The sequence below is a fragment of the Lissotriton vulgaris genome, unplaced genomic scaffold (genome assembly GCF_964263255.1).
Source record: "Lissotriton vulgaris unplaced genomic scaffold, aLisVul1.2 SCAFFOLD_1779, whole genome shotgun sequence".
Lineage (NCBI taxonomy): Eukaryota > Metazoa > Chordata > Amphibia > Caudata > Salamandridae > Lissotriton > Lissotriton vulgaris.
In genome coordinates, this window is record NW_028252259.1 from 449,132 (window position 1) to 473,731 (window position 24,600).

Consider the following 24,600-nt stretch of genomic DNA (forward strand, 5'->3'; position numbering starts at 1 on the left):
TAAAAAACAACCAACTAGGAACTCCATTTACCCGGATTGAACAAGAATACAAGGCACATTTCAGTTCACTAAGAACTAGGGCTGTTTTAATCACAACAATATAGATACATACACAGATCTGTATTATAATAGACACATCCACATGTAACTGACAAAGACTATAGATAGAACACACCGCTGCAAGGAAAAGGATTAGCAATACAAAAGCCTAGGGAATAAAGATAAGATTAAGATGTAAGTGTGATTAGTTCAGACTACCTCACCTATTAGAAGGAAGATTTCTCTCTGCCTCTGGTGGGATTAGGGCTCTCTCTGTCTCTCCCTCCTTCACCACATCATCACGCCTCTGGTTCAATTGCTCCAGCTGACAGCCTTCTTTGATGCTCTCTGCACTGCTCTCTCTCTCCTCATCTTCAGCAATCGTCTGCCTTCTTTCTCCATTCCAGAACTGCACTCTATTCTGCAGCTCCAGCAGACATCCTGTTCTCTCTCTCCAAGCTGAACTGAGCTCCAAGCTGAACTGAGCTCCAGGCTGAACTGCACACAAGCTGGAATGAACACTCCTCCTCTCCTGTAGCTCGCTAATATGGAAGCTTGTCCTTTCATGGAAAGTTACGGCCAGTAACCTGCCGCCCACCAAATTCTTGTACCTCCCCGTACCAAGGACACGTTCCCAGCTGGCCAGCCTGAAGTTGTGTCTTCGGAGTGGAGAAAAATACATTCCTTCGATAAGGGCCAGCCTGAGCCGGTTCTCTCCAAGCGAACAACAGCTTTAACTATAAACTTTACCTTTACTCTAAAAAGCCTCTCAGCTCCATCAAGATGGAGTCCCTCTAGTTCTAGGCCTGTAGGCCTGAAAAGGATGAAATACCCCTTAGCTCTGTCAGAGTACCTACATAAACCATCTACTATAAGCAAGAATGTCAAAGCCAATAGGCAATAGACAGATTAGAGTCAAAAATAAGGGATCTATCATCATATTAAGCAGCTATCCTCTTCTAGGTCTGGAAAAAGGGCTTAAAAGGGCCAACATAAGCTAGGAATACATATCCTAGATGTGAGCAAGATTAAAGTCTATACTACTGCCCACTAGGGCCAAAAACCATGTCAACACATTCCACCCTTAGACTTTATCTTGTGAGCATCTATAAACAATAACATCCATATAAACAAACATCAACATAATCTATCAACAAATCAAAAAACTAAAAACTTTCTAAAATGAATGACAACTTAAAGAAATTGCACCTGGAACTTAATATAGGGAATACAAATCTAACAACCAACTGAAAACAAATCAAAGCACCCTTGACTTGAATGCTGAAACATATCTAAGATTGGATCTGATAACAACAGAAACTATCCAAAGCATCCTCAAACTAAATGTGCCTCAACTTCTAGTGATAACTGGTGAAATCTAGTGATGTAGGGACTAATGTGTTGAATGAAAACAACAAGGGGCCTAAATGGGGCCTACCTACTTCGGACAACTTAAGAACTAAATGTGTTTCAACTTCTAATGATAAAACAACAAAAGGGCCTAAATGAGGCCTACCTACTATGGTCAACTTAAGCTAATGATAACTCATGAAATCTATTGGCGTAGGGGCTTGTTTGTGGAATAAAAACAACAATGGGCCTAAATGAGGCCTACGGACATTGGTCAACTTAAGGAAACATTTGGTGAAATCTGAGAAATAAACATGCCAAATTGTTCTCAAGGTCTGGGCAAACATGAATACTAAAAGACACACCTCCCAGGACAACCTAAAGTCTAGGGTAACCACCCTTGGATCAATCAAAGTGAAAGTGTAATAACAGGAAAATAAAGACAACCCCATTCCTACAAGATAGCTGGTGTAGCATTAAGCAGTGACATATATCTAAATGTGGTATATATGTAAAAGCACAATATCATAAAACAGTTAGCACTTAGTTTTCATCACACTGTGGAACACATGTGTGTACCACCATTTAAAAATTCAAAAACTGTTTCGCAGAAAACAGGAAAACTATAATAGGTGACTGCATCCTAAAAAGCAAAGATAGTACTACATAAACATCAAAACCATGAAGACATGTTTTTTTTTTTAAAGTGGGGCCTGTTCGTAGTGATTGCAAAGAAAAACATGGGAACAATGCAGGCCAAGTAATTCCATAACAAAATTCTTTTGCGGGAAACATAATCAAAATCCAAGAAGAGAATATTATTGGCTTTGTCATATAATTAACCCCTTCCAGGCTCATGACGAGCTCAGTCAGTGTTCAGCACAGGGGAAACCTGAGCAGTCAATGTTTTTTTTTATTTTTTTCGGAATATCAGTGTAGGTCACCACCCTGCGTCAGCATCCGGTAGCAAGGAAGCACGTCCTCCGCCGTTGATCCACCACCAATCCGGTCTGGTCTGGTCTGGTTCCATCTTCCAAAAATAATAAACTAACATAAAAACATGAAAGTAAAAAACTAAAATAATAACGGGAGTGGGAGGGGGGGTGGGCCGATGCACACACCGAACACCACAACCCAGCAACCTAGGACAAGAAAACAAGTATCATTAATCTTGCAGGATAAAATTTTCCATTTAAAAAGCACCCCAAGTGCTTTTCATTGTCGGAAAAAAAACTTAATTAATTAAAAACATTCTTCTAAAGTCAAGACATAATTAAAATCATATATTTCTAAATTTGTTTGGGCAAAATCTAATTTTTACACACACACCCAGAAGGGCTGAATAATACCCCAATCCTCTGTGAGACAGCCCCTCCCTTCATAATACGCAGGAGCCAGGCTACAGTGTGAAGTAATTTGAATCACTGCCAAGGGTTGATCTCACTGCAAGGGGAAGGCACTGCCAAGGACTCGATGCAAGCATCTCTAGTCTCTAATCAGGGAAGCCTACCCAGGCCTACTGTATCTAACTAACTCCAAGGGCCAAGAGTCTGCCAACTACTCTGCATGTGCAAGCATCCCTTATCAGCGGGCAATGAAGCTGTCTGCGCCGACAGCCAGGAGGAGCGAGTCAACCCCCCTTTACATAAACACACCGTCCGCGGAACAAAATTGGCTGTTAGCCAATCATAACAAGACAGGTAGTGTTCGGAGCCTGCAGAGGAAAAAACCCGTCTTCACAAACCAGCTGGTCTGCCAAGGTCGACAAACACATTCTTTGTAAGCCTTTCCCAGGCCTGATTCTTTAACTAACGAAAGCAAATTCATATGTGGATGCATGCAATTTAAAATAATTCTGGTACAGTGTACTGCTACTTAAAAGCTCCACTTTCTAAAAAAAACTTTTATCTAATTAATTCAACTAGAGGGCAAGGGACATTTGAAACATGGGCATTTATTTAGCATGCAGATCAACACATAGAAAGGGGCAATTTGCTTCTGCACACAATACTATGCATTTCTTATTTGAAAAAACGAATTATCATGGACTGTTGGGTTTAATATTTCTCTGATATCAGGCAGCATGTTTAATAAACACTGCTTTTATCGTGCAAGGTATTACCTTTCTATCAACAGCTTGTCAAAGTACATAGGCGAGCCTTGTAACTAAATGCAAATTAAACTAATGTAAGGGACACACAGATGGTAGTGTGTTATAGTTATCATTTTTAACAATATATTCTGCTCCACCCTAACTATACACACTAGCATCCAAAAAATAAAAATATATACTGTCAGCTGTTGAAAGAGAAATACATTTAAAACAACATAAAATGCAGACACATTTCACCATTGTATTCTGTTCAACCAGGGGCAACATGTAATTTTGCATTACAGCGTAATCAATCATGCAAGCCTTTCAATCCAACCGAATAAAAGGGCCACATTCATATATTATCAAACAGCCATTTATTTTCTAACTGAGTTTGTTAACTTACATATGCCGGTTTTGCTGCATATCAAAACATTCACATTTGAAAAAAAAAAGGTTCAGCTTGCATTTGGGAAAATAATAATGAGAACACATTTATTTTAAAAGCACACGGTTGCCTTTCACTAATTAAAAGCACATGTTACCATGCACTGTTGGGCAAAAACAATAAATCACAATCTGTGAGCATTCTAAAACACCGGTTGGCATATTCCTTCCTAGATGGAAACCTTCAAAGAAATAATTAATGAAAACAGCCCGTAGCGTGCACTCTAACTGGGCCATCTTTTTAACATTTCACTCATTTTAAACATGCATTCAAAAATAATTCTCCACATGTCTGTGGATGCATATTAAGTAACACATTTAAAAGAACACTGCTCTCTCCGTGCAAACCCTTATCTCAATCCGACTGGTTGATTTATAACTTACCGACCTCTAAGAGTCAGACACATGAAGTCATCCGTTCCAAGGCAAACCCACACAAATTCGTAGACGCATTTCAAAAAGAATGTTAAATGAACAGAGCCCTACGCTCAGCACAAGATGTTACCTTTCCTTCAAGAAGCTGACAAAGCACGTAGGCAGACCCAGGAACCAATAAAAGTCAAAATCAAACCATCAATCATCAAAGTATTCACTGACTTTTAGAGTCAGCTCAAAGAACCATGCATGTTAAAACAAATACTGCCATCTCAATTCAAGATATTAACCCTTTGGCAGCTCAAGCACAATCATTCCCCAATGTCCGCGGATACATGGGAAAGTCATGAGCTCATCTCTCCACGTTTACAGATAACATGTACGCACATCTTCAAAACGTTATCCCCAAGCACCCGAAAGAGATCCAGCTCTCTCCTGCCTAACGTAATGATAACATGCTCCATCCAAGCCATGACCACATGGCGCTATTCACAAGCCATATTTACAAGACAAGCTCTTCAAAAATAATACAACCAAGGCGCAATTCACAAGGAACACAGCAAAGCAAAATGAGAACATGCTCCTCACAAGCCACAATTACATGGCGCTATTCACAAGCCATATTCACAATGAAAGTCAACAAGTTAAAACAAAGTGACATGCTCCACACAAGAAATATATGCAAGGCACAATTCACAAGCAACAGAGCAAGTCAAAATGAGAACATGCTCCTCACAAGCCACATTAACATGGCGCTATTCACAAGCCATATTTACAAGGAGCTATATGCAAAGAACTCCACAAATCATATAACAATGAACACATTTCACATTGCACAGCATAAGCAGATGCAGCAAGCAATTTAATTGACAATTTAAAAGCATTTTTCACACACATTTGTACAATTGGACCATCACAAAGATGTTACTGGCTCCTTCACGTAATGTCATCCGTCAACCCTGATAGTTCAAACACCAAAATGAAAACCATTTCTTCCACCCTGCGTAAGTCAAATGCCATGAAGTACTGCAATCTCCTGACACAGCAACTGTTCAAGCCCATAGGTCACACAGGCTACATAAACTGCAAAACTACACCAGATGGAACTGGCGCTCAGGGCACCCCCTCACAACACATGGGAACCTCTCCAAGCACATGGCCAGATCACACAGGCTTCGTAAACTGCAAGACTACGCCAGATGGAACTGGCGCTCAGGGCAACCCCTCACAACACATGGGAACCTCTCCAGGCACATGGCCAGGACACACAGGAGGCGTAAACGGACGACTACGCTAGATGGAACTGGCGATCAGGGCACTCCCCCACAACACATGGGAAACAATCCAAGCACATGGCCAGATCACACAGGCTTCGTAAACTGCAAGACTACGCCAGATGTAATGGCCGGATTTTCTGCTTAGATGGGATCAGCCCCTAGGGGCCCCTCTATCCCAGCCAGAACGTAACCACATCCCTCCTCAGGACCATCTATCCAGGCACCTGGGTACCTACCTGAGGATGGGGAACTCGCAATATACAAGCTCATATTATCAGAAACACCACTAAATCTATACGGATACTAAGAATACTCACTGATTACTAAGGATATCCATGCCCTACACCACACTCATACCTTATAGTCTCGCGGCCACTCAGACCCAGACTAATCTACCCCAGGGCAGATATGGCACACAATCCGGTGTGTCTACACATTGGCCTGCAGAACCCAATGCTCTCTTTTCCAAACGGTTTACAATCCGGCAAACCTCCACGTTGGTAATCCCCCCCAACGCTCTCACTTACACAAGCCACAATCCTGTGGGTATACACGTTGGTAATCCACCCCAACGCTCTCACTAACGCCGTATATCAACGACGACCACATTCCTATGAACACCTTCAGTTATATGTTGGGAAGTCTCTCTCTCCCTATTCACTAAGGGCTTGCTACTACAATATTAGGAGTTAGCCAATTAATATTATGTGCCTTCTGCTCCTGGCATCAAAGGTCCACTCGCTCCCTATTTATTTGATCACCACTTACCTGATCGGGGTCACACATCCGTTCATATAAACAACAACCAACTAGGAACTCCATTTACCCGGATTGAACAAGAATACAAGGCACATTTCAGTTCACTAAGAACTAGGGCTGTTTTAATCACAACAATATAGATACATACACAGATCTGTATTATAATAGACACATCCACATGTAACTGACAAAGACTATAGATAGAACACACCGCTGCAAGGAAAAGGATTAGCAATACAAAAGCCTAGGGAATAAAGATAAGATTAAGATGTAAGTGTGATTAGTTCAGACTACCTCACCTATTAGAAGGAAGATTTCTCTCTGCCTCTGGTGGGATTAGGGCTCTCTCTGTCTCTCCCTCCTTCACCACATCATCACGCCTCTGGTTCAATTGCTCCAGCTGACAGCCTTCTTTGATGCTCTCTGCACTGCTCTCTCTCTCTCCTCATCTTCAGCAATCGTCTGCCTTCTTTCTCCATTCCAGAACTGCACTCTATTCTGCAGCTCCAGCAGACATCCTGTTCTCTCTCTCCAAGCTGAACTGAGCTCCAAGCTGAACTGAGCTCCAGGCTGAACTGCACACAAGCTGGAATGAACACTCCTCCTCTCCTGTAGCTCGCTAATATGGAAGCTTGTCCTTTCATGGAAAGTTACGGCCAGTAACCTGCCGCCCACCAAATTCTTGTACCTCCCCGTACCAAGGACACGTTCCCAGCTGGCCAGCCTGAAGTTGTGTCTTCGGAGTGGAGAAAAATACATTCCTTCGATAAGGGCCAGCCTGAGCCGGTTCTCTCCAAGCGAACAACAGTTTTAACTATAAACTTTACCTTTACTCTAAAAAGCCTCTCAGCTCCATCAAGATAGAGTCCCTCTAGTTCTAGGCCTGTAGGCCTGAAAAGGATGAAATACCCCTTAGCTCTGTCAGAGTACCTACATAAACCATCTACTATAAGCAAGAATGTCAAAGCCAATAGGCAATAGACAGATTAGAGTAAAAAATAAGGGATCTATCATCATATTAAGCAGCTATCCTCTTCTAGGTCTGGAAAAAGGGCTTAAAAGGGCCAACATACGCTAGGAATACATATCCTAGATGTGAGCAAGATTAAAGTCTATACTACTGCCCACTAGGGCCAAAAACCATGTCAACACACTGATCTACAGGTGAAGGCCATAATCTTTGACCAGGTGATTTCGTACTGGTGAAATCTTTTGGAAGGTCGAGCAGTCTGGAGCCGAGGTGGTGTGGACCTGAGCAAGTCTTACTTGCTACGAGGACAGCGGTTCGAGTCACCAACCGAAAGAATTGGATACATGGGATTCATTGTCGCAAAGTGAATTCAGCGTTGGTGGAGCCAGCTGTACTTACAGATCACCGAGAGGTTCTGACTGTGGAGAGAGGCCGAGCTATAACACCTGACGAATCTGAGGAGTTCTTCCCGGACCAGACAACATCTGGAGCTACACAATATAATCTAAGGCCAAGAAAGAGTTTGCAGTAGTTTTTGAAAGTGCAGTAATTTTGAAAGTAGCCTGAGTGGGCCCCCGGGTTAGTGAAACGGAGAGCTGATGTGGTAAGGTGGGGGGTCAGCCCTGCATTAGAGTAGCAACACCCGTCTTAGCCCGCTGGTGAAGAAATCAACGGCTGCCCAGGGGAAGAGTTCAGGTGACTACTTTTAGTTTCAGGAAGATACTTTCTGCGTTCCTTTGACAATGGAGAAGAAGATTTTCTGTGCTGTAGGGTTCCTTGCTGCTTTGATGATTATGGCAGTAGTCACATGGTCTGTTGAGAAAACAGCTCCTGCTCGAGAGTTGTTTGTTGTCACTACACCAGTGCCAAAGGAGCACTTTTTCTTTACACTCCCATATCAAGAATTGAAGCATTGACAGTCAAATCTCATAATACCTTCATTCAGATGCTCCATCATACGCATGTTGCTACAAATGCCACAAATTGTTGGATTTGTGGGATGATGCCTGCACATCAGAGGAAGGGAGGAACGCCTTTCATACCTCTCCCTTTTTCGCACAATGGTTCTTGTCGAGCCTGGTATACCCTGTTGTTCGCTACAAGGAAGCCTACAGTAGGTCGACTCCTGTTTAAACTGAATAAAGAATGTCATCAGGACAAAGATGGGTATCCCCAAGCGAATGGAACTATATGGGAGTGGGAAGAATACAGACCGGACAATGCTTCAACACCATATATCTTCACGAATACGAGAGACTTTGTTACCAGTGAGAAATTTGTGATCTCTGTGACTCAAGCACAAGCAGATTTATGTGTGCAAAGTCTAGCAACATAAAGCACACGGGTATAGGGTATTTGCTGACTGCACCCATTCCAGTGTTAAGGGTCTTATACTTTTATGGACGTGTATACGGTGTGCAAGAAACCTGAAGCCATGTACGCCTAGACTTCCAAAGGCAATGCCCAAATTTACAAACAAAATACAATGGTTCAGCACTCCCAACGGTAGTAACAAACAATTTTCAACAAGAATAAATTTCAATTTTCATTTAACAGGCCGTTTTTGTATAAATAATTCTAATTCCCCAAGACAGGCGCCGCCTCTTCCGGGAGTTGGATAGGGTCATCACCAGCTGAGTGATGACCCTATCCCAGGACCCAAGCTGTACCCTCCCATGACAGGAGTGGCAAAATCCCTGTTAGAAGAGAGGGCTGCGTAGGTCTTCCTACTGCAAGCCTACAAATGGACAAGCAGCACGCAAAACAAGCCAGGGTCATAGTGGAACTGGAATCTTGCAGCAGCCCCACCCCATCACCCACCCTTCGGGGGGAGCCTTGGTGTACGGAGAGTTGGCCCTCGCCTTGAAGAAAATTCCAGTAGAACTGTGATTGGACCCTGCTCTTGCCCTGATGACAGAGGACAAGGTGATCTGACCCCAGAAACACCACTAGGACCCAGAGTTGGCTTGAACTTCAATAGAACTAACGCCCTACACTGCCAGTGTCGGTGTTGGTGTCAAGGCTGCCGTCCACAGGAGATGAGAGGAGCTTGTGTTGGGAAACTGTTGAGCTGCAGCGATTCCAATGGCGTCCTCTGCTGTTGGCTCAGCAGATCTGTGGGGTGTCTGCGAGGGAGAGGGAAGCTGATCAAAGCTGTCTGGTCGGTTGGTGGAAGGTCAGGCGTTTGTTGAGGTATGCTGGTCCTTCGTTGCGCAAGGTCTTGAGGCATGAGTCAGCATCTTCCACTGGCATCTCTTCTGAATTGGGAGCCAGTGTAGTTTCTTGAGATGTGACGTGTGTCATTCTGGGAGGTTGAGTACGAGTCTTACCACTGAGTTCTGTATTGTCTGGAGAATCATCTGGAGGCATGCAGTGATTCTTACGCTGAATGGGTTTCCAGTGTTCAGTCTGCTAGTGATGAGGGCTTGCATGATGGACCTTCTGGTATTTGCCGGGAGCCACCTGAAGCTCTTGTGGAGCATGCGAAGGGTGTGGCAGCAGGTGGGTGAGACTGCATGGACTTGTTTCTTCATGGATAGCTTGCTATCCAGAATGATGCAGAGGTTATGGGCATGGTATGTTGATACGGGGGAGGGGTGCCGAGATCCGTGGGCACCATGGGTCATTCCATGGTGAGATGTTGTTCCCAAAAATGAGGACATCCATCTTGTGTGTGTTGAGTTTGAGACCGGTGTACTTCATCCAAGCCCTTGATACAAGCCCTGGCAACGCTGAGTATATGGGGTGGGAACTTTAATTCTGCCCATGACACCTCCCTAGAGAGATCCTTCCACCCACCACAAACCGGGAATGCAATCAGAATGACCCATGTATTGTGGACTGGCTTATGCTTACCCAGATGTGCAACATCTGGTGACAGATGATTCCTTGTACACAAGAATACTAATTGTTCTCATCAGTACACTAACTGCACACCAGAATCGGCTTGCTCCTATGTAATCCCTCTGTGGCTTCCTTGGTCTTGTGACCTGAATGTCTAGGCCACACATTGTCGGACCACAACCACCTCAAAATGATGATTCAGTGGGACAGATGACATGCACCAGTACCTACTAGGAGGCTGTATGCCCCTGCCCTACAGGACAGAGTCTTCTGTGATACTGAAGGTACACATATCGCCATCTTTGAGGAGAATGAAGGGACTGCCTCAATGACAGTGATAGAGTGGAATACCTTTAAGGGTCTCACATAAGGCCTGTGCATCAAGATGTAGCACAGTGTAAAACATACCTTGCGAGACAGAACCTCTCCTTTGAACAAACAATATGAACAACGGAAATATATCTGGGATAGCTGCATGAAACTAGACCAGAATCAACCCTCTCCAAAAGGAGTAAAGTGAGGCGGTGGTCAGACTAGGAACACTACACTATCAAGCACTAGCATGGCTTCTACGCTTGTTGACCCCAAAGACCTCCAGAATAGCCAGTAGATCCCCGGTGGGAGAGATATTGAATGTACAAGCAGATATAAACCAGGCTTTCCTGTAGTACCAGAGTATTTGAATAGACTGATGATCCCCAGACTTAACCCCCTTCAGGGACATACACCAGATGAAACTCTGACCACTGAGGAAATTGGCTTCATTATTGACTAGATCACGAGCAACAAAACTCCTGGGATGGACAGGCTCCCGTTGGACTTTTACTTCACCTACAGAGCAACTCTCGCTCTAAAACTACTTCAAATGTACCAACCAGCCCAGCAGGAGGGCACATTGCTGGGATCCCTATGGGAGGCTATGATATTTGTCCTGCCTAAGCCCAACAGGGACCCCCTGGAGCTACGCTCCTACTGGCCACTGTACACCGACCACAAGATTCGCAGGAAGGTCCTTGCAAACAGGTTCCTCCCCTGTCTCTCTACATTGGCACCAAGGCCAGAATGGTTTCGTACCTGGGAGAAAAACGTGTCTAAACCTATGGCGCCTCTCCGGATGATGGGAAAGAATCTTCATGAATTTGTCTCCATAAACAGCACTCGCACTAGATATAAAGAAGGCCTTCAACACTCTGAGGTAGTTTTACTTAACGAAAGTGCTGATGTGCATGATACTAGGTGCAGAAATACTGCACTGAATAAATCTCCTCTACACCAACCCACTGGCCCACATCCGGACAGGCAGAGATCTCAGTTTCTTTTGAAGGATGTGGCAAAGATGCCCGCTGCCAATTACTTTCGCCCTAGTCATGGACCTGTTCACTGGCCTGTTTCGTTCGCAGGACTCAGCAATCTGTATACAGAGTGGGCCAAATTGGGAGGTCATTTCCCTGTATGCTGATGATGCATTTGTGTGCCTCAGGAACGTGCATTCGCATCTACCGCAGGTGATGGAGGTTCTAGACGATTTTGGTAGGGCTCCTAGACTAAGGCTAAATTGGACCAAATCCAGCTTATATCCCATGCGCCAACTCACAACTTAGAACAGGAAGTGCTGCCTCAATTAGCACTGGGGTGGCACCCTGACATTTTGAGGTATTTAGGGGTGAATTTGCTACACCGAACAACAACTTATACAGGGCAACTTAGGTGATGTCCAATGTTAGTAGATCCCTGTAGTTTTGGAGCTCCCTGCCACTATCAACCCATGGGTAGAGTGGCAGTTGCAAAAATGCTGTTAATACATTTATACTGCTTCTCGACCCCTCTAGTTTACCTGCCTCGGCACTTCTTCAGGAAATTGGACTCAGTTTCTGTTCTTATGGACTTAATCTGGGGAGCGGGCCACAAGAGAGTCGCACTTCGCAAACTATACTCTACCTTGGAACGGGATAGGGGGATGTACATTTAAAAGACTAGTAAAGAACTACAAACTACTGTGTGACTTGGAAGATGATTATTTCACAATACAGCCCTTGTTTGTGATCTTGTTACCGTTCTCACATTATCACAGCACTAGAAGAAATGGGAGCCTGGGGTGTCTGATCACAGAAACTCATTTACATACAAAGGGGGGTGAAAGCCTGTTCACAACGCACAGCACAACTTGTTTATGTAGCAGGTAAAGGGATTCAGGTAACAGTGTGTGTGTTGTATGGCAGGAGCAAGCAGTCTTAGTTGCTGAGACATGAATCTCTGGCGGGTGCATTATTAGCTCTTTCAACTGTTTGAGAGAGGGCGGCAGTCTCAAATTCTGGGGGCATAGATACCAACAGCTTCCCTCATAATCTTTGCTTTTTGCATCTACAGGTGGTGCAGACGCCACCTAACAAAGTAACCTTAGTGTGCTTTCTGGAGTCAGCCTGCTTTGCTTTTCCCAAACTTTGGTCAGCAAAGGTAAATGTCTCTTCTACTAAAGTGTTCTTAGCTCGCTTTTGGTACCGTGGCTTGAGCAGTATGGCCTAAGGCACGCTCGAAGGTAAAGCAAAACAGTGGAAGTCAAAACCAAACAAAAAGGAAAATGAATTTTAAAAAAAAGAGCAGATCCACTGAATCAATCAGGAAGTCACCTACAAAATTGTAGCTGACTTCGGTAGCTATGCTCGAGGGGACAAAGGTAAGTTTAGTCTCTGGTGATGATTAACACTGGAATTTGATGCAAGGTTTTTGGCTGAATCAGTATCAGAAGGTGACGAGCTGCACAGAAGTGGCTTGAAGTGCAAAATTCCCACAGAGTAGAGTTGGGTTATCAAGTTGAACCTGAATCCACGGCCATCAAAATGTGGGAAACTTCAAGCTGCGAAGTCTTCGGAGCTTCCAAGTTATGGAGATGGTTCAAGGTTGATGATAAGAGCCAAAGCATGGAACCTGGCAGGCCTGAGGCATGGTTAAAGGGATAGCAGGTTCTATTTGAAACAAAAAGAAGATGGAAAGAGGCCACTCGTGTGGATCTTTGTAATACGAGTATGTGTGAGTAAAATACCCAGGCAAATTTTTGGAACCAGCTAACACATAAAAGGTGGCTTAGACCACGTAGAGAAATGATATTCCACTACTGTTTGTACACATTAGGATACAAATTTAATACTTATTACACTAACATGATATTTGATAAAATTGATACATAATTATACACAAAAGATAAAAGTTTTTTGTAGCATTATAGCATACGCATAACTTCAATCATTCAAATAATTCATAAACTGTTGGATGGTTTCCTGTCTCCTGTCTACGCGTTTCGACACTACTTAAGTGCCTTCCTCAGGACTGTACCATCGTGCTGTAAAAGATATTTATAAAAAAGATATTTTTACAATATTATATTTCTGTGTACAAAATAGCTAGTGTTCTGGCTTTTATAACATGTGCTAGATACTGGTTATCAACACGATTTGATAATACCGCTTCCAAACATAATAGTGTCTATCCTATACATAGTTGCCATGGACTACACAATTCACGAAATGTAACCATATCTTTCTTTTACACATAGACAACAGTTCTTCAGTTGCAACTTATTTCATTTGGATAATAGCATACTGTTCATCTCATTTACTGGTTGTGATATATATATAGACAACCTAACTCTGACAGAATAAAACAGAGGATAAAGGGGAAAAAAGAATTACATAACCAGGGTAAACAGCCAGGTTAATAAGAAAGACAACAGAAAAAGATATAAGTGTAGTAAGGTTGGGTATTTGGCTCGCAAAATGGCTGTTCACTAGAAATCATTAGCTATTATTGCTTTCCTTGATTACTATGTTAAGATATTAGCCTAATATCAGTTGCACTACATGCAATATAAATTGTTGTACCTAAGTTCATTTTTAGCATACTGTCAGGGTGTAAAGAGTCTCTTTCACATTTATTAAGATTCTAGTATGGACCTTTTATACTAATCATTCATGTCTAAAGGCATCAGATAAGCTTACCTATTTTAAGGACAGAACAGGATAGATATCAAGGGTCAGGACAGAATAATTGCCAAGATACCGTTTAGATTAATATGAGTGTCGATGAAGGCCAAATCTGCAATGTGAGAACATTATTCACTGATTATATGCTGAGACTAAATAGTTGTAATCATTTGTCAAATTAATTGAATATGGTTACCCGACTTTTAAGGAAGCTCAGATTGACTTGGATTTTAAACTCTGTATGTAGATATAGTGGTCACCTAGACTCGCTAAACATCCAGTAGGCTACTTCATTAGCGGCACAGGATTGTTATAGTCAGGCCAAAATATTTAGATCACTGTAAGTGAATCAGGTGAACCTCATTATTCAACAGACAGTATTGTTATAAGTTTATTTTATTAAGGCAGGTATTACTTATTTATAATTTCTAATATAAACTTTAACTTACTACATTTGATTACCCTATTCATATTTGTCCACTCATATATGGTTGGTTTTACATTTTCTTTCATTACTAGAGGCACAGAAACGAATACCTGCCACTACAAAAGTAACTGATCATCTGAAAACTCTATTTAATACAGTACATGTTCTGTAAAAATACCACTGTTTTAGCTTTTATATTACAGTTTTAGTCTATAGAGCCGCTGGTAGTATTGCAGTAGGTAAAGTTTGGTTTTATACTGCATGCGTTTTATTTATATGAAGCATAAGTTGTAATAAAGCACATTGATTACTTGTTTACTGTTTGCATATACATGTCCTTAATCAAACCACATCCTTTCCTTACCGCGTTTACCAGAAAATCCTTAGTTTTTGCTGTTTTTAGGTGCCATACTCGGTATGTATCCGATACGAATTAAAAATACATGTGGTCATACATCTATAAAGAAAAAAGATTTTGTTCACCGGTCATATTAAATCTTTGAGGTATGTTACGGTTTTACTATTCAAAGGTGACTCTATTGTTTACCTAAATCGTCTCTCGGGGTGGACGACCTGCTGCGATAAATGCCAATGGTTAATCCCAGCATTTATACGGCATATGTGGTCTGAAACGGCAAAGCGAATGCAGCAAACGTTATATCATGGCCAGCATATTTACAACTAAGAAAAGCTTTACGCGTTTGGTGCAGAGCTGCAGAAGTTTTACCTGTGTTTGTATTATCTGAAACAGACCGGCTAAGGCGGCGTCCTGGTGGTATCTGATGTTCGGGCAAAGAGTTTGTTTAGCGCTTTCTTATTGGTCTAATATCAAGGCAGCTGAAACGATAAAAACGAACGTAGCTAACGTTATATCGTGGCCAGCCTGTTTAAACTAAGGAAAGCTTTACGCGTTTGGTGCAAGGCTGCAAAAGTTTTACCTGTGTTCCTGTTATATGAGACGGACCGGCTTAAGCGGCGTCCCAGCGGTTCCGATATTCGGGCAAAGGATTTGTTTGGCACTTTCTTATTGGTCTATTTATCAAGGCAGCTAATTGGTTCACCTGGTTTTCTCGTGCATCTTAAAGCGACAAGACTTCATATCGCTAGATGCCCGGTATTGACCAGTCATGAGTATTTAGCTTTTCTAATGTTTATTTTAGGTTTATTTTTGATTTGTTTACTGTTTATTTATCAAAGAAAAAATGAAAAATGAATAAGTGAGTACCGTAAATAAGATGGGTATGCCTACTGCTGGTGTCATATATGGAAAGGTCTTATTATACGGGGGACTATATATTATTTGACTAATCCTATCATTTGCCCAAATTAAAGAGATATAAAGACAGAGGCATCAATCTTTCTTGTTATAAGATAGCATTTATCCACGGTAGGTCATTATTTAAGCCATGGGTAAATGTATTAAGAGTAAAGATCCAATAAAGCTCTCTTTTTTTCCTAATTTTATCTCCGCCGTTGTTGTTGGCTATATGAATCTTTTCTAGGATGCGCCAAGGGATCTGAGACGGAGAATGATGGAACTCAGAAAAATGGGATGCCAGTGGTGCTTTCAATTTTTTTGTTTTAATCGCAGATCTATGCTCCGTTAGGCGGAGTTTCATAGTTCTTGCGGTTTCTCCAACGTAACCTAAGTTACATGGACACAATATCAAATAAACAATATTGGTTGTATTGCATGTCCATAGTTCCTTAGCCTGTATTTGTACTTTGTTGAATGTGAATGTCTCACCTGATATTATGCCATCGCAAGATTGGCATGTGCCACATCTGGAGGTGCCCTTAATGGCATTTTCTCAATTTAGTGATTTCTGTACAAAGGGGACAATATTGGTAGTTCCACTGAAACGTGATCTAACCACTAGATCTTTCAGATTTTTGTTGCGTCGATGCGCAAACATGGGTTTTGGTAGTTTTGGTTGTGTCGGTTCTATATTTAATAGATGCCAGTTTGAGTTGATGATCTGTCTGACTGTGGCATTTAGAGGAGAGTGCTTTGTTATGCAGACCAACTTTTGTTCTTTCTGTTGTTTATTTGAATTCAGAAGAGCATCGCGATCAAAGTATCTTGCTCGCTTATATGCCTCACGTATTAAACGATTCGGATATCCGCGAGCAAGAAATTTCTCTTTCATTTTTACAGCCTGAATATCATAATCTTTAATGTTTGTGCAGTTTCGCCGCACTCTCAAAAACTGCGAAAATGGTATCCCATCCTCTGATTTCTCGGATGGTAGCTACTAAAATGGAGTAGCGTGTTCCTTGCTGTTGACTTAGTATATAAGTCAACCGTCAGATTCTTGGATTCATTTTTGATATATATGTCAAGGAATTCCACTTTTGTAGCATCAACTTGTGCAGTGAAACGGAGATTACTATCTGCTAAATTAATCCATTCTAGAAATTCTTGTAGAGTCTGTTCCCCATTGGTCCATATAAAAAATATATTGTCAATAAACCGGTACCAATGGGAAATAGACTCATAGAATGGTGCCATCTCGTTGTGTATGTGATGAAATTCAAACCTAGCCATATAAATATTGGTTATTGATGGGGCCATTGCTGCCCCCATGCTTACACCTTTTGTTTGTTGGTACATATGTTCTCCAATTTGGAACACATTTTCTTCAAGTGCCCTGACCCAGGAAGTTGAACTGTATCAGGGGGTCCTTGCTGTCTCGCATATCTTTGTAATACGAGGCCATGTCCCATTGGAACAGAAGTCATTAGGATTATTTAGGGTGGAGCCAAGAATGGTTTGCATATGGCTGGCCTTGTCTGTAGTTACACAAAGACTAGAGAATGATGTGGCGGGATGTTGCCGAGATGAACTACCAGTTCATCCATCACCTTTAGTTTTTCTCAATGATCAGCCCTACATGGCACAGAACAGATGTTGGTCCCATATAGACCTACGACAAAGGGACTCCTACTGCAGCCCCCTGGTGAGGCTTATTAAGGCTGGAAACAGTTTGAGGTTACAAACATTCCTGAATCTAGCAGCGTGGCCTCAAATTTCAGGATCAATGGCCTTTGTGGGTCAGAGCCATGGCTTATAAAGACTCAGGGAGCAAAACACGCTGAATGGAATGAGGCCACGAATAGTTACAAAAGGATGAGGTTAATTCAAGCATTTCCATCCCTCGCTGTGTGCTTTTCTCAGTAGACGGTTTGTTGGACAATCAATGGAGTGGAGTCTTTGTGGCTGCTTCATGTAAATGTTTTGCGATGCTGAAAGCTCCTCCTCAGGGTTGACAGTGAGCACCTTTTATTCTCCCACATTGTCTCTCTTATGTAGAAAGGTTACATTTACAACTGAACATTGAGAGCACGGGTAATTTCCTTTCTCGTTGTGCTTTCTCTCTTGTGGACTGAAATTGAATCTCCAGCAGACGCTTCCCAGGCATTTAGAACAATGACAAGGTTTTTTTACAGGTAAGTTCTCCCAAATTGAGTGAGACCAGATTTCCGACTGAAACTTTTCCAGCATTCAGAGAGCTAATAAGGTCTTTCCCCAGTGTGAGTTCTTTCATGTCTAGTGAGAGTCTTTTTCAGTTGGAAGCCTTTCCAGCATTCAGAGCACTGATACGGTTTGAGCCCAGTATGGATTCTCTCATGTTGAGTTAAACTGGATTTGTCACAGAAACTTTTCAGGCATTCAGGGCACTGATAAGTTTTTGTCCAGTGTGGGTTCTTTCATGAGCAATTAAACTGGATCTATACTTGAAGTTGTTTTGGCACTCAGAGCACTGATACGGTTTGAGCCCAGTGTGGGTCCTTTCATGTACAGTAAGGTTGGATTTCTGATTGAAGCTTTTCCGGCATTCAGAGCACTGATAAGGTTTTTGTCCAGTGTGAGTTCTCTCATGTGTAGAGAGATTTATTTTCTTACTGAAGCTTTTATGGCATTCAGAGCACTGATACGGTTTGAGCCCAGTGTGGATTCTCTCATGATGAGTTAAACTAGATTTCCGACTGAAACTTTTCTGGCATTCAGGGCACTGATAAGTTTTATGTCCAGTGTGGGTTCTTTCATGAACAATTAAACCGGATCTATCCCTGAAGTTGTTTTGGCACTCAGAGCACTGATACGGTTTGAGCCCAGTGTGGGTCCTTTCATGTACAGTGAGGTCGGATTTCCGAGTGAAGCTTTTCCAGCATTCAGAGCACTGATACGGTTTGAGCCCAGTGTGGATTCTCTCATGTTGAGTTAAACTGGATTTCTGACTGAAACTTTTCTGGCATTCGGAGCACTGATAAGGTTTCTGTTCAGTGTGAGTTCTTTCATGTCTAGTGAGAGTCATTTTCAGTTGGAAGCTTTTCTGGCATTCAGAGCACTGATACGGTTTATACCCAGTGTGGGTTCTTTCATGTCGAGTAAGGCTGAATTTCTGACTGAAGCTTTTCCAGCTTTCAGAGCACTGATACGGTTTCTGCCCAGTGTGAGTTCTCTCATGCTGAGTGAGAGTTATTTTACGACTGAAGCTTTTCTGGCATTCAGAGCACTGATACTGTTTGAGCCCAGTATGTATTCTCTGATGTAGAGTCAAACCGGATTTCTTATAGAAACCTTTTTGGCATTCAGAACACTGATACAGTTTATGCCCAGTGTTTGTCCTTTCATGTTTAGTAAGGTTGCCTTTCTGACTGAAGCTTTTCCAGCTTTCAGAGCACTGATAAGGTCTTTGTCCAGTGTGAGTTACCTGATGTTGAATCAGACTGCCAATAAAACTGAAGCTTTTTTGGCACGTGGAGCACTGATATGGTTTTTGTCCAGTGTGGGTTCTTTCATGTGCAGTAAGGTTGGATTTCTGACTGAAGCTTTTACAGCATTCAGAGCACTGATATGGTTTTTGTCCAGTGTGGGTTCTTTCATGTACAGTAAGGCTGGATTTCTGACTGAAGCTTTTACAGCATTCAGAGCACTGATACGGTTTATACCCAGTGTGGGTCTTTTCATGTACAGTAAGGTTGTATTTCTGACTGAAGCTTTTCAAGCATTCAGAGCACTGGTAAGGTTTTTGTCCAGTGTGAGTTACCTGATGTTGAATCAGACTGCCACGAAAACGGAAGCTTTTTTGGCATGTGGAGCACTGATATGGTTTTTGTCCAGTGTGGGTTCTTTCATGTACAGTAAGGCTGGATTTCTGACTGAAGCTTTTCGAGCATTCAGAGCACTGATAAGGTTTTTGTCCAGTGTGAGTTCTTTCATGTATAGTGAAATTGAATTTGCTACAGAAGCTTTTACAGCATTCAGGGCACTGATATGGTTTGTGTCCAGTGTGGGTTCTTTCATGTACCGTAAGTCTGGATTTTTGACTGAAGCTTTTCGAGCATTCAGAGCACTGATAAGGTTTTTGTCCAGTGTGAGTTCTTTCATGTACAGTAAGGTTGGATTTGAGACTGAAGCCTTTCTGGCATTCAGGACACTGATAGGGTTTTCGTCCAGAGCTAGTTTTCTCATGTTTAGTGAGGTGGGATTGATAACTAAAGCTGTTCTCACAGTTATTGTTCTTATTCGAGTTGTTTGTTTCTCCAAGTTGGGTTTGTTCCTGAATACACGTCATTTTAAGACTGAATCTGATTTCTAATTGTGTACATGTTTAAGTTACAACTCAGCATTAACTTCTAAAATACATTTCAGATGCTCTTCTTAACATATGTATTTAACTAATGATAGTTTTTACCTGGAGATCATTTTCCTACCTTTAAAGGCACTGATCTAACTTGTCCTATTAACTTTCACTGAGGAGCCCCTTGAATTGATTAAGAGGCCTCTCATGGATTAATTTTCTCCAAGTTATGCCCGGGTGAATTTTCTCTTGTTTAATTAGTCTCATTTAGTGATTCTGTTTTATCACATTTGATTTAGGAGTTTTAAAAGCACTGATAAGGTCTTTAGGCTTTAGTGTTTGCCTGGTAGCTATGTTTGTTCATACAAGTAACGACAGATGATTAGGGCATGCCAGGGTGGTTTAAGAACTATCAATAGCGTAACACTGGCCCCTTTTATACTTTCAGTGCCAGTAGATGCTTTTTTGCTCAGTGGCTAAGACAGGTACATGATCCACTTTGGAGTTACAGGATCCTTTGAAACCACTCGGATCAAACTCAAGAGACAGAGTTGGTGGGGGAAAATCTTCCTATATTGGAAATGATAATCCAGCATCTTTGGTGAATCAACATCTGAGAAAGAGCATTTACAATGACTTTCTTTTAAACAATCTTTTCTTTCCTCTGAAACACAGGAGATGGAGACAAAAGCTTGCGCTTATAAACCGAGTATATTAGTCTTCTTGACGGTTCTTTCACATCACGTCTACGGATACTGATCTGTTGGGGATGGTTTGCGTCTCCAAAGCATTTCTCATAAACCATCAAACAGAATTTACATCACTGAGTTTTCTCAAGTGCACTGTGTGGGGATCAGTTGTGGTCAATGTTCTCCTCAATCTCAGTTACTGGCACTTGGTAAACATTTATGGTAATTTTCCTTTAGGGATTTGACAACTTTCACATTCACCAGTTTCTTCCGCTCCAACATCCTCACCATTCCTGGCACATAGAATGTGTTTCTTCTCTAGAGCGCGAGAATGTTTTAACTTTCCTTGAAATAATCCTTTTCGTTATGTTTCACAAAATTTAGACCTTCTTTTTTCTGTTCATGCTTCAGTCACCTGTAGAAACGGAGTCAGAGATTGTAAATGAACACAAAGAAAAAATATTTGTGACCTTATACTTTGCACAAAGAATGTATTGACAAAAACAAGCCAGGAAATCAGTAGAGTATCATTTCTGATAGTGGTGAAACAGCTCGGAACACTGTAGATCGGGAGCTTTGGATCACTGGAACTCAAGGATGTGAGAGCAAACGTAATTAATATTTAAGAAAGAAACTCAAGTTGCACATATATTGTGACACCGATTCTCAGAAGCAGCCAACACTATCAATTTACAATTTCTGTGGCAAAGGCTGGCATCAAATGAGATATTTGTAATACTTTTAATGAATTATCAGATGTTATTTACTAACCCTGCCCACCTAGACTCTTCATCTATTCCTTTTTCCAGTGATCTAGGAACAAAGGAATTGGCCTTGTTGCACTCAGTGCTTTAAATGCCACCATAGACAGACGCTGTGTCCAGTTAGCTCAGTGGAATTCACCATTTCAAATTGTGCGGATGATAAGGACTTACTTTGTGGCCCAGAACTCATGCTCCTTCGACAGGATCAGGCCACTGCAACACCTGAAAAAGAGAAAAAAATAGCACAACAGTAAAGGAAACGAAAAAGGGTCTAGATAAGGAAAACACAAAACAGAAGAAAGAGAAAAAGGCTATCTTCCACTCTCACCACCGTCAGATCCAAAGATTGGTACAGGAATTCTGTGTGAGTAATAACATTGATTGGGTGTTTCACATTCCATATTATCCACAAGCTTCAGGACTGATTGAGAGAATGAATGGTTTGTTAAAAGAACAATTACGTAAATTGACTGATGACCGATATAAGAATTGGAAGGATGTTTTGTTTCAAGCTCTATTGATTTTAAATAATCGCCCTTTGTTACATGCTGAATCCCCTTTGATGCGTTTGTTTCCTCCAAATGTTGATGTAAAGCCTAATTTTTTATCTAACACTGTCATGTATTGGGAAATTACCCCCGGTGCTTTGGCTCCATGTAGAGCGACCCCAGGTTCCGCAGGCCTCGACCTGCATGCTTTAAATGATGCAAATTTACCAGGAAAAGACCGAATAATTGTTGAAACTGGCATTGGTGTCTGTATACCTGCCGGTAGTTTTGGATTAATTGCCCCCAGATCTGGCCTGGCCCTGAAAGGTGTACAAGTGCTCGGAGGAGTAATTGACAGTGACTATCAGGGAGAGATTAAGGTTCTCCTGCTTAATAGCAGTGAGACTGACTTATTGATTAAAAAGTCTGACCGTGTTGCTCAGTTACTAATTATGCCTGTCTTCAGTGGCGAGATCAAGAAAGGCTCTGCCCCGACGTTGCTAACTGTGCAAGGACAAAAAGGCTTCGGATCATCTGATCTTCATGGAGCTAAAATATGGGTGCAATCGCCTAAAAATCCTCCTGAACAGGCTGATATTATTGCGACCGGTCATGACAACACCGTTTTGGTGATGAAGCCAGGGAAAGATGGCTGGGAAGCTGTCCCAGCTGACAAATGTTACTTACGAGAATGATTAAGGCCTGCGTTTGTATTTTTTCAGATCATTCCCTGGACTGCTGCTGCAGGATGTGTCGTCGTTGGACTCCTTTTGGTCTGCTACGCCGGGAGAGGAGAGGATCCACCGACTTCGGTTGATTGGAAAACCCGAGTTCCGCGTTCAACATGGACTACTTCTTCCAATTTCTGGATTACTTTGGCTAAGAGAGTGACGAACTCTCCACATTTTTGCCTTACCCCCATGAGGTCTGTGACTGACATTTTGGCGACCTGCCTGGTTGCCGTCCCTGCATCTACTGTGACTTTACGCCATATTTTTAATATCTCGAATGCCCGACCAAATGTTATTCTGGGCGATTTTGCGGCCCACGAATTTTGTCCCTTATGTACTGCTCTTCCAGACCTCGATATCCCTATTCATTCCCGGATTACTACTTTTAATATTACCCCTGGAGACCTGTGTTTTATAATGACATGTGATCCTAAAGCTATCACCGAATGTATTAAGCTAAAAATACAAGCTGCAACTTCTTTTTCAGCTCATCAACGATTGCTGTGTTTGAAGAGACTTCCGAATTCGTGTCTTTCTGTGAAGAATAATATGACATGTCAACGTCTGTTGGTTGCCCCTAGTTATTATCGTTCCATGGTATTGCCATCTGGATGGCTCTTTTCTTGCGGGAATTCATCCTGGCCTTATATTCCTGCAAATATTTCTGGTGGCCCATGTGCCATCACTAGATTGAGTTTATTAACCCCTTCCACACTCATGACGAGCTGGGCTCGTCATGGTGTAGCCTCCTCGTACACTGATGACGAGCCCAGCTCGTCATAAAACAATGAAATAGAGCAATCTCCAGCACAGGAGGGGAATTGCCTTAGCAGCCATGGGGTTAATGTTTTCTTTGCATCCTAGTTCACATTCCCGTATGATACGAGATTCAATGTCACTACATGAGGATTGTGACTCTTCTGTTCACCTTTTCTCCAAGTCGGAATATCTTGGTTTAGCTTTTTCTATTATTGGAGTCCCTGCGTTGGCCGTTTATAATGCAAAAACCATTGGCAAGATGGCCTGTTGGATGGTTAAATCCATCAATCAAACATCTACTGTTTTATCTGACCTGTTATTAGATGCCCAGGGTGAACGTAGAGCGATTTTACAGAATCGCGCAGCAATTGATTACCTTTTGTTAAAACATGGCCATGACTGTTCTGATTTTGAGGGCCTATGCTGTTTTAATTTGTCCGACCATTCTAAATCAATCCAAGCCCATATTGACAAACTTCACGACTTGACTGCAGAAATTAGACAACATATAGATCAGGGTTTCTTTGACTGGCTCTTTAATTGGTTACCTGACCTATATTCTTTACGACAGATTTTAGGGGGAGTTATCGTCACCATTTGTGTTTTAATAGCTATTTGTTGCTTTATTCAGTGCATTCCTTCCCTGCTTCAATTTTGTAGACTTAGCAAGAGACATAGGTCAGTTAATTTTGTTTCCTATTATTCTTCTACTGATGTGAGTTCTATTTAGTTTGTGGTTTATAGACTGGAGTCAAGGGGTGTAATGTAATGGCTGCCCTTTTCTGGCTCCTTTAAGAGGGAGAATGATGGAGAGTGACTCCAGCCTATCACCCCCATAGCATAGGGATTAGGACTATAGACAGGATCCCTGCCTTCTATATATTAGAGCATTTTCGTGTAACTTTCCTTAGTGTAGGGCTTATGAATTTAAGTTAGGGGATAGATACATAGGTACTAATCATGATTTGCCCATTTGCTAACGTGTTAGGATATTTTCCATGGAGTTACGCATATTGCGGGCCCG

General features: G+C 42.0%; 1 protein-coding gene across 1 annotated transcript in view; it reads right to left on the reverse strand.

Moving 5' to 3' along the window:
- The window catches only part of LOC147662623 (uncharacterized), a 295,476-nt gene that overhangs the window by 245,597 nt on the left and 25,279 nt on the right, over positions 1–24,600 (reverse strand). The window contains exons 2-4 of the mRNA XM_086951043.1: positions 21,770–21,820; positions 19,276–21,249; positions 18,296–19,023 (exon numbers count right to left, since the gene is read on the reverse strand). Of these exons, the coding sequence (XP_086807169.1) occupies positions 18,296–19,023; positions 19,276–20,139 (1,592 nt within the window). The 5' untranslated portion in view covers positions 20,140–21,249; positions 21,770–21,820. The remainder of the gene's footprint in view (positions 1–18,295; positions 19,024–19,275; positions 21,250–21,769; positions 21,821–24,600) is intronic.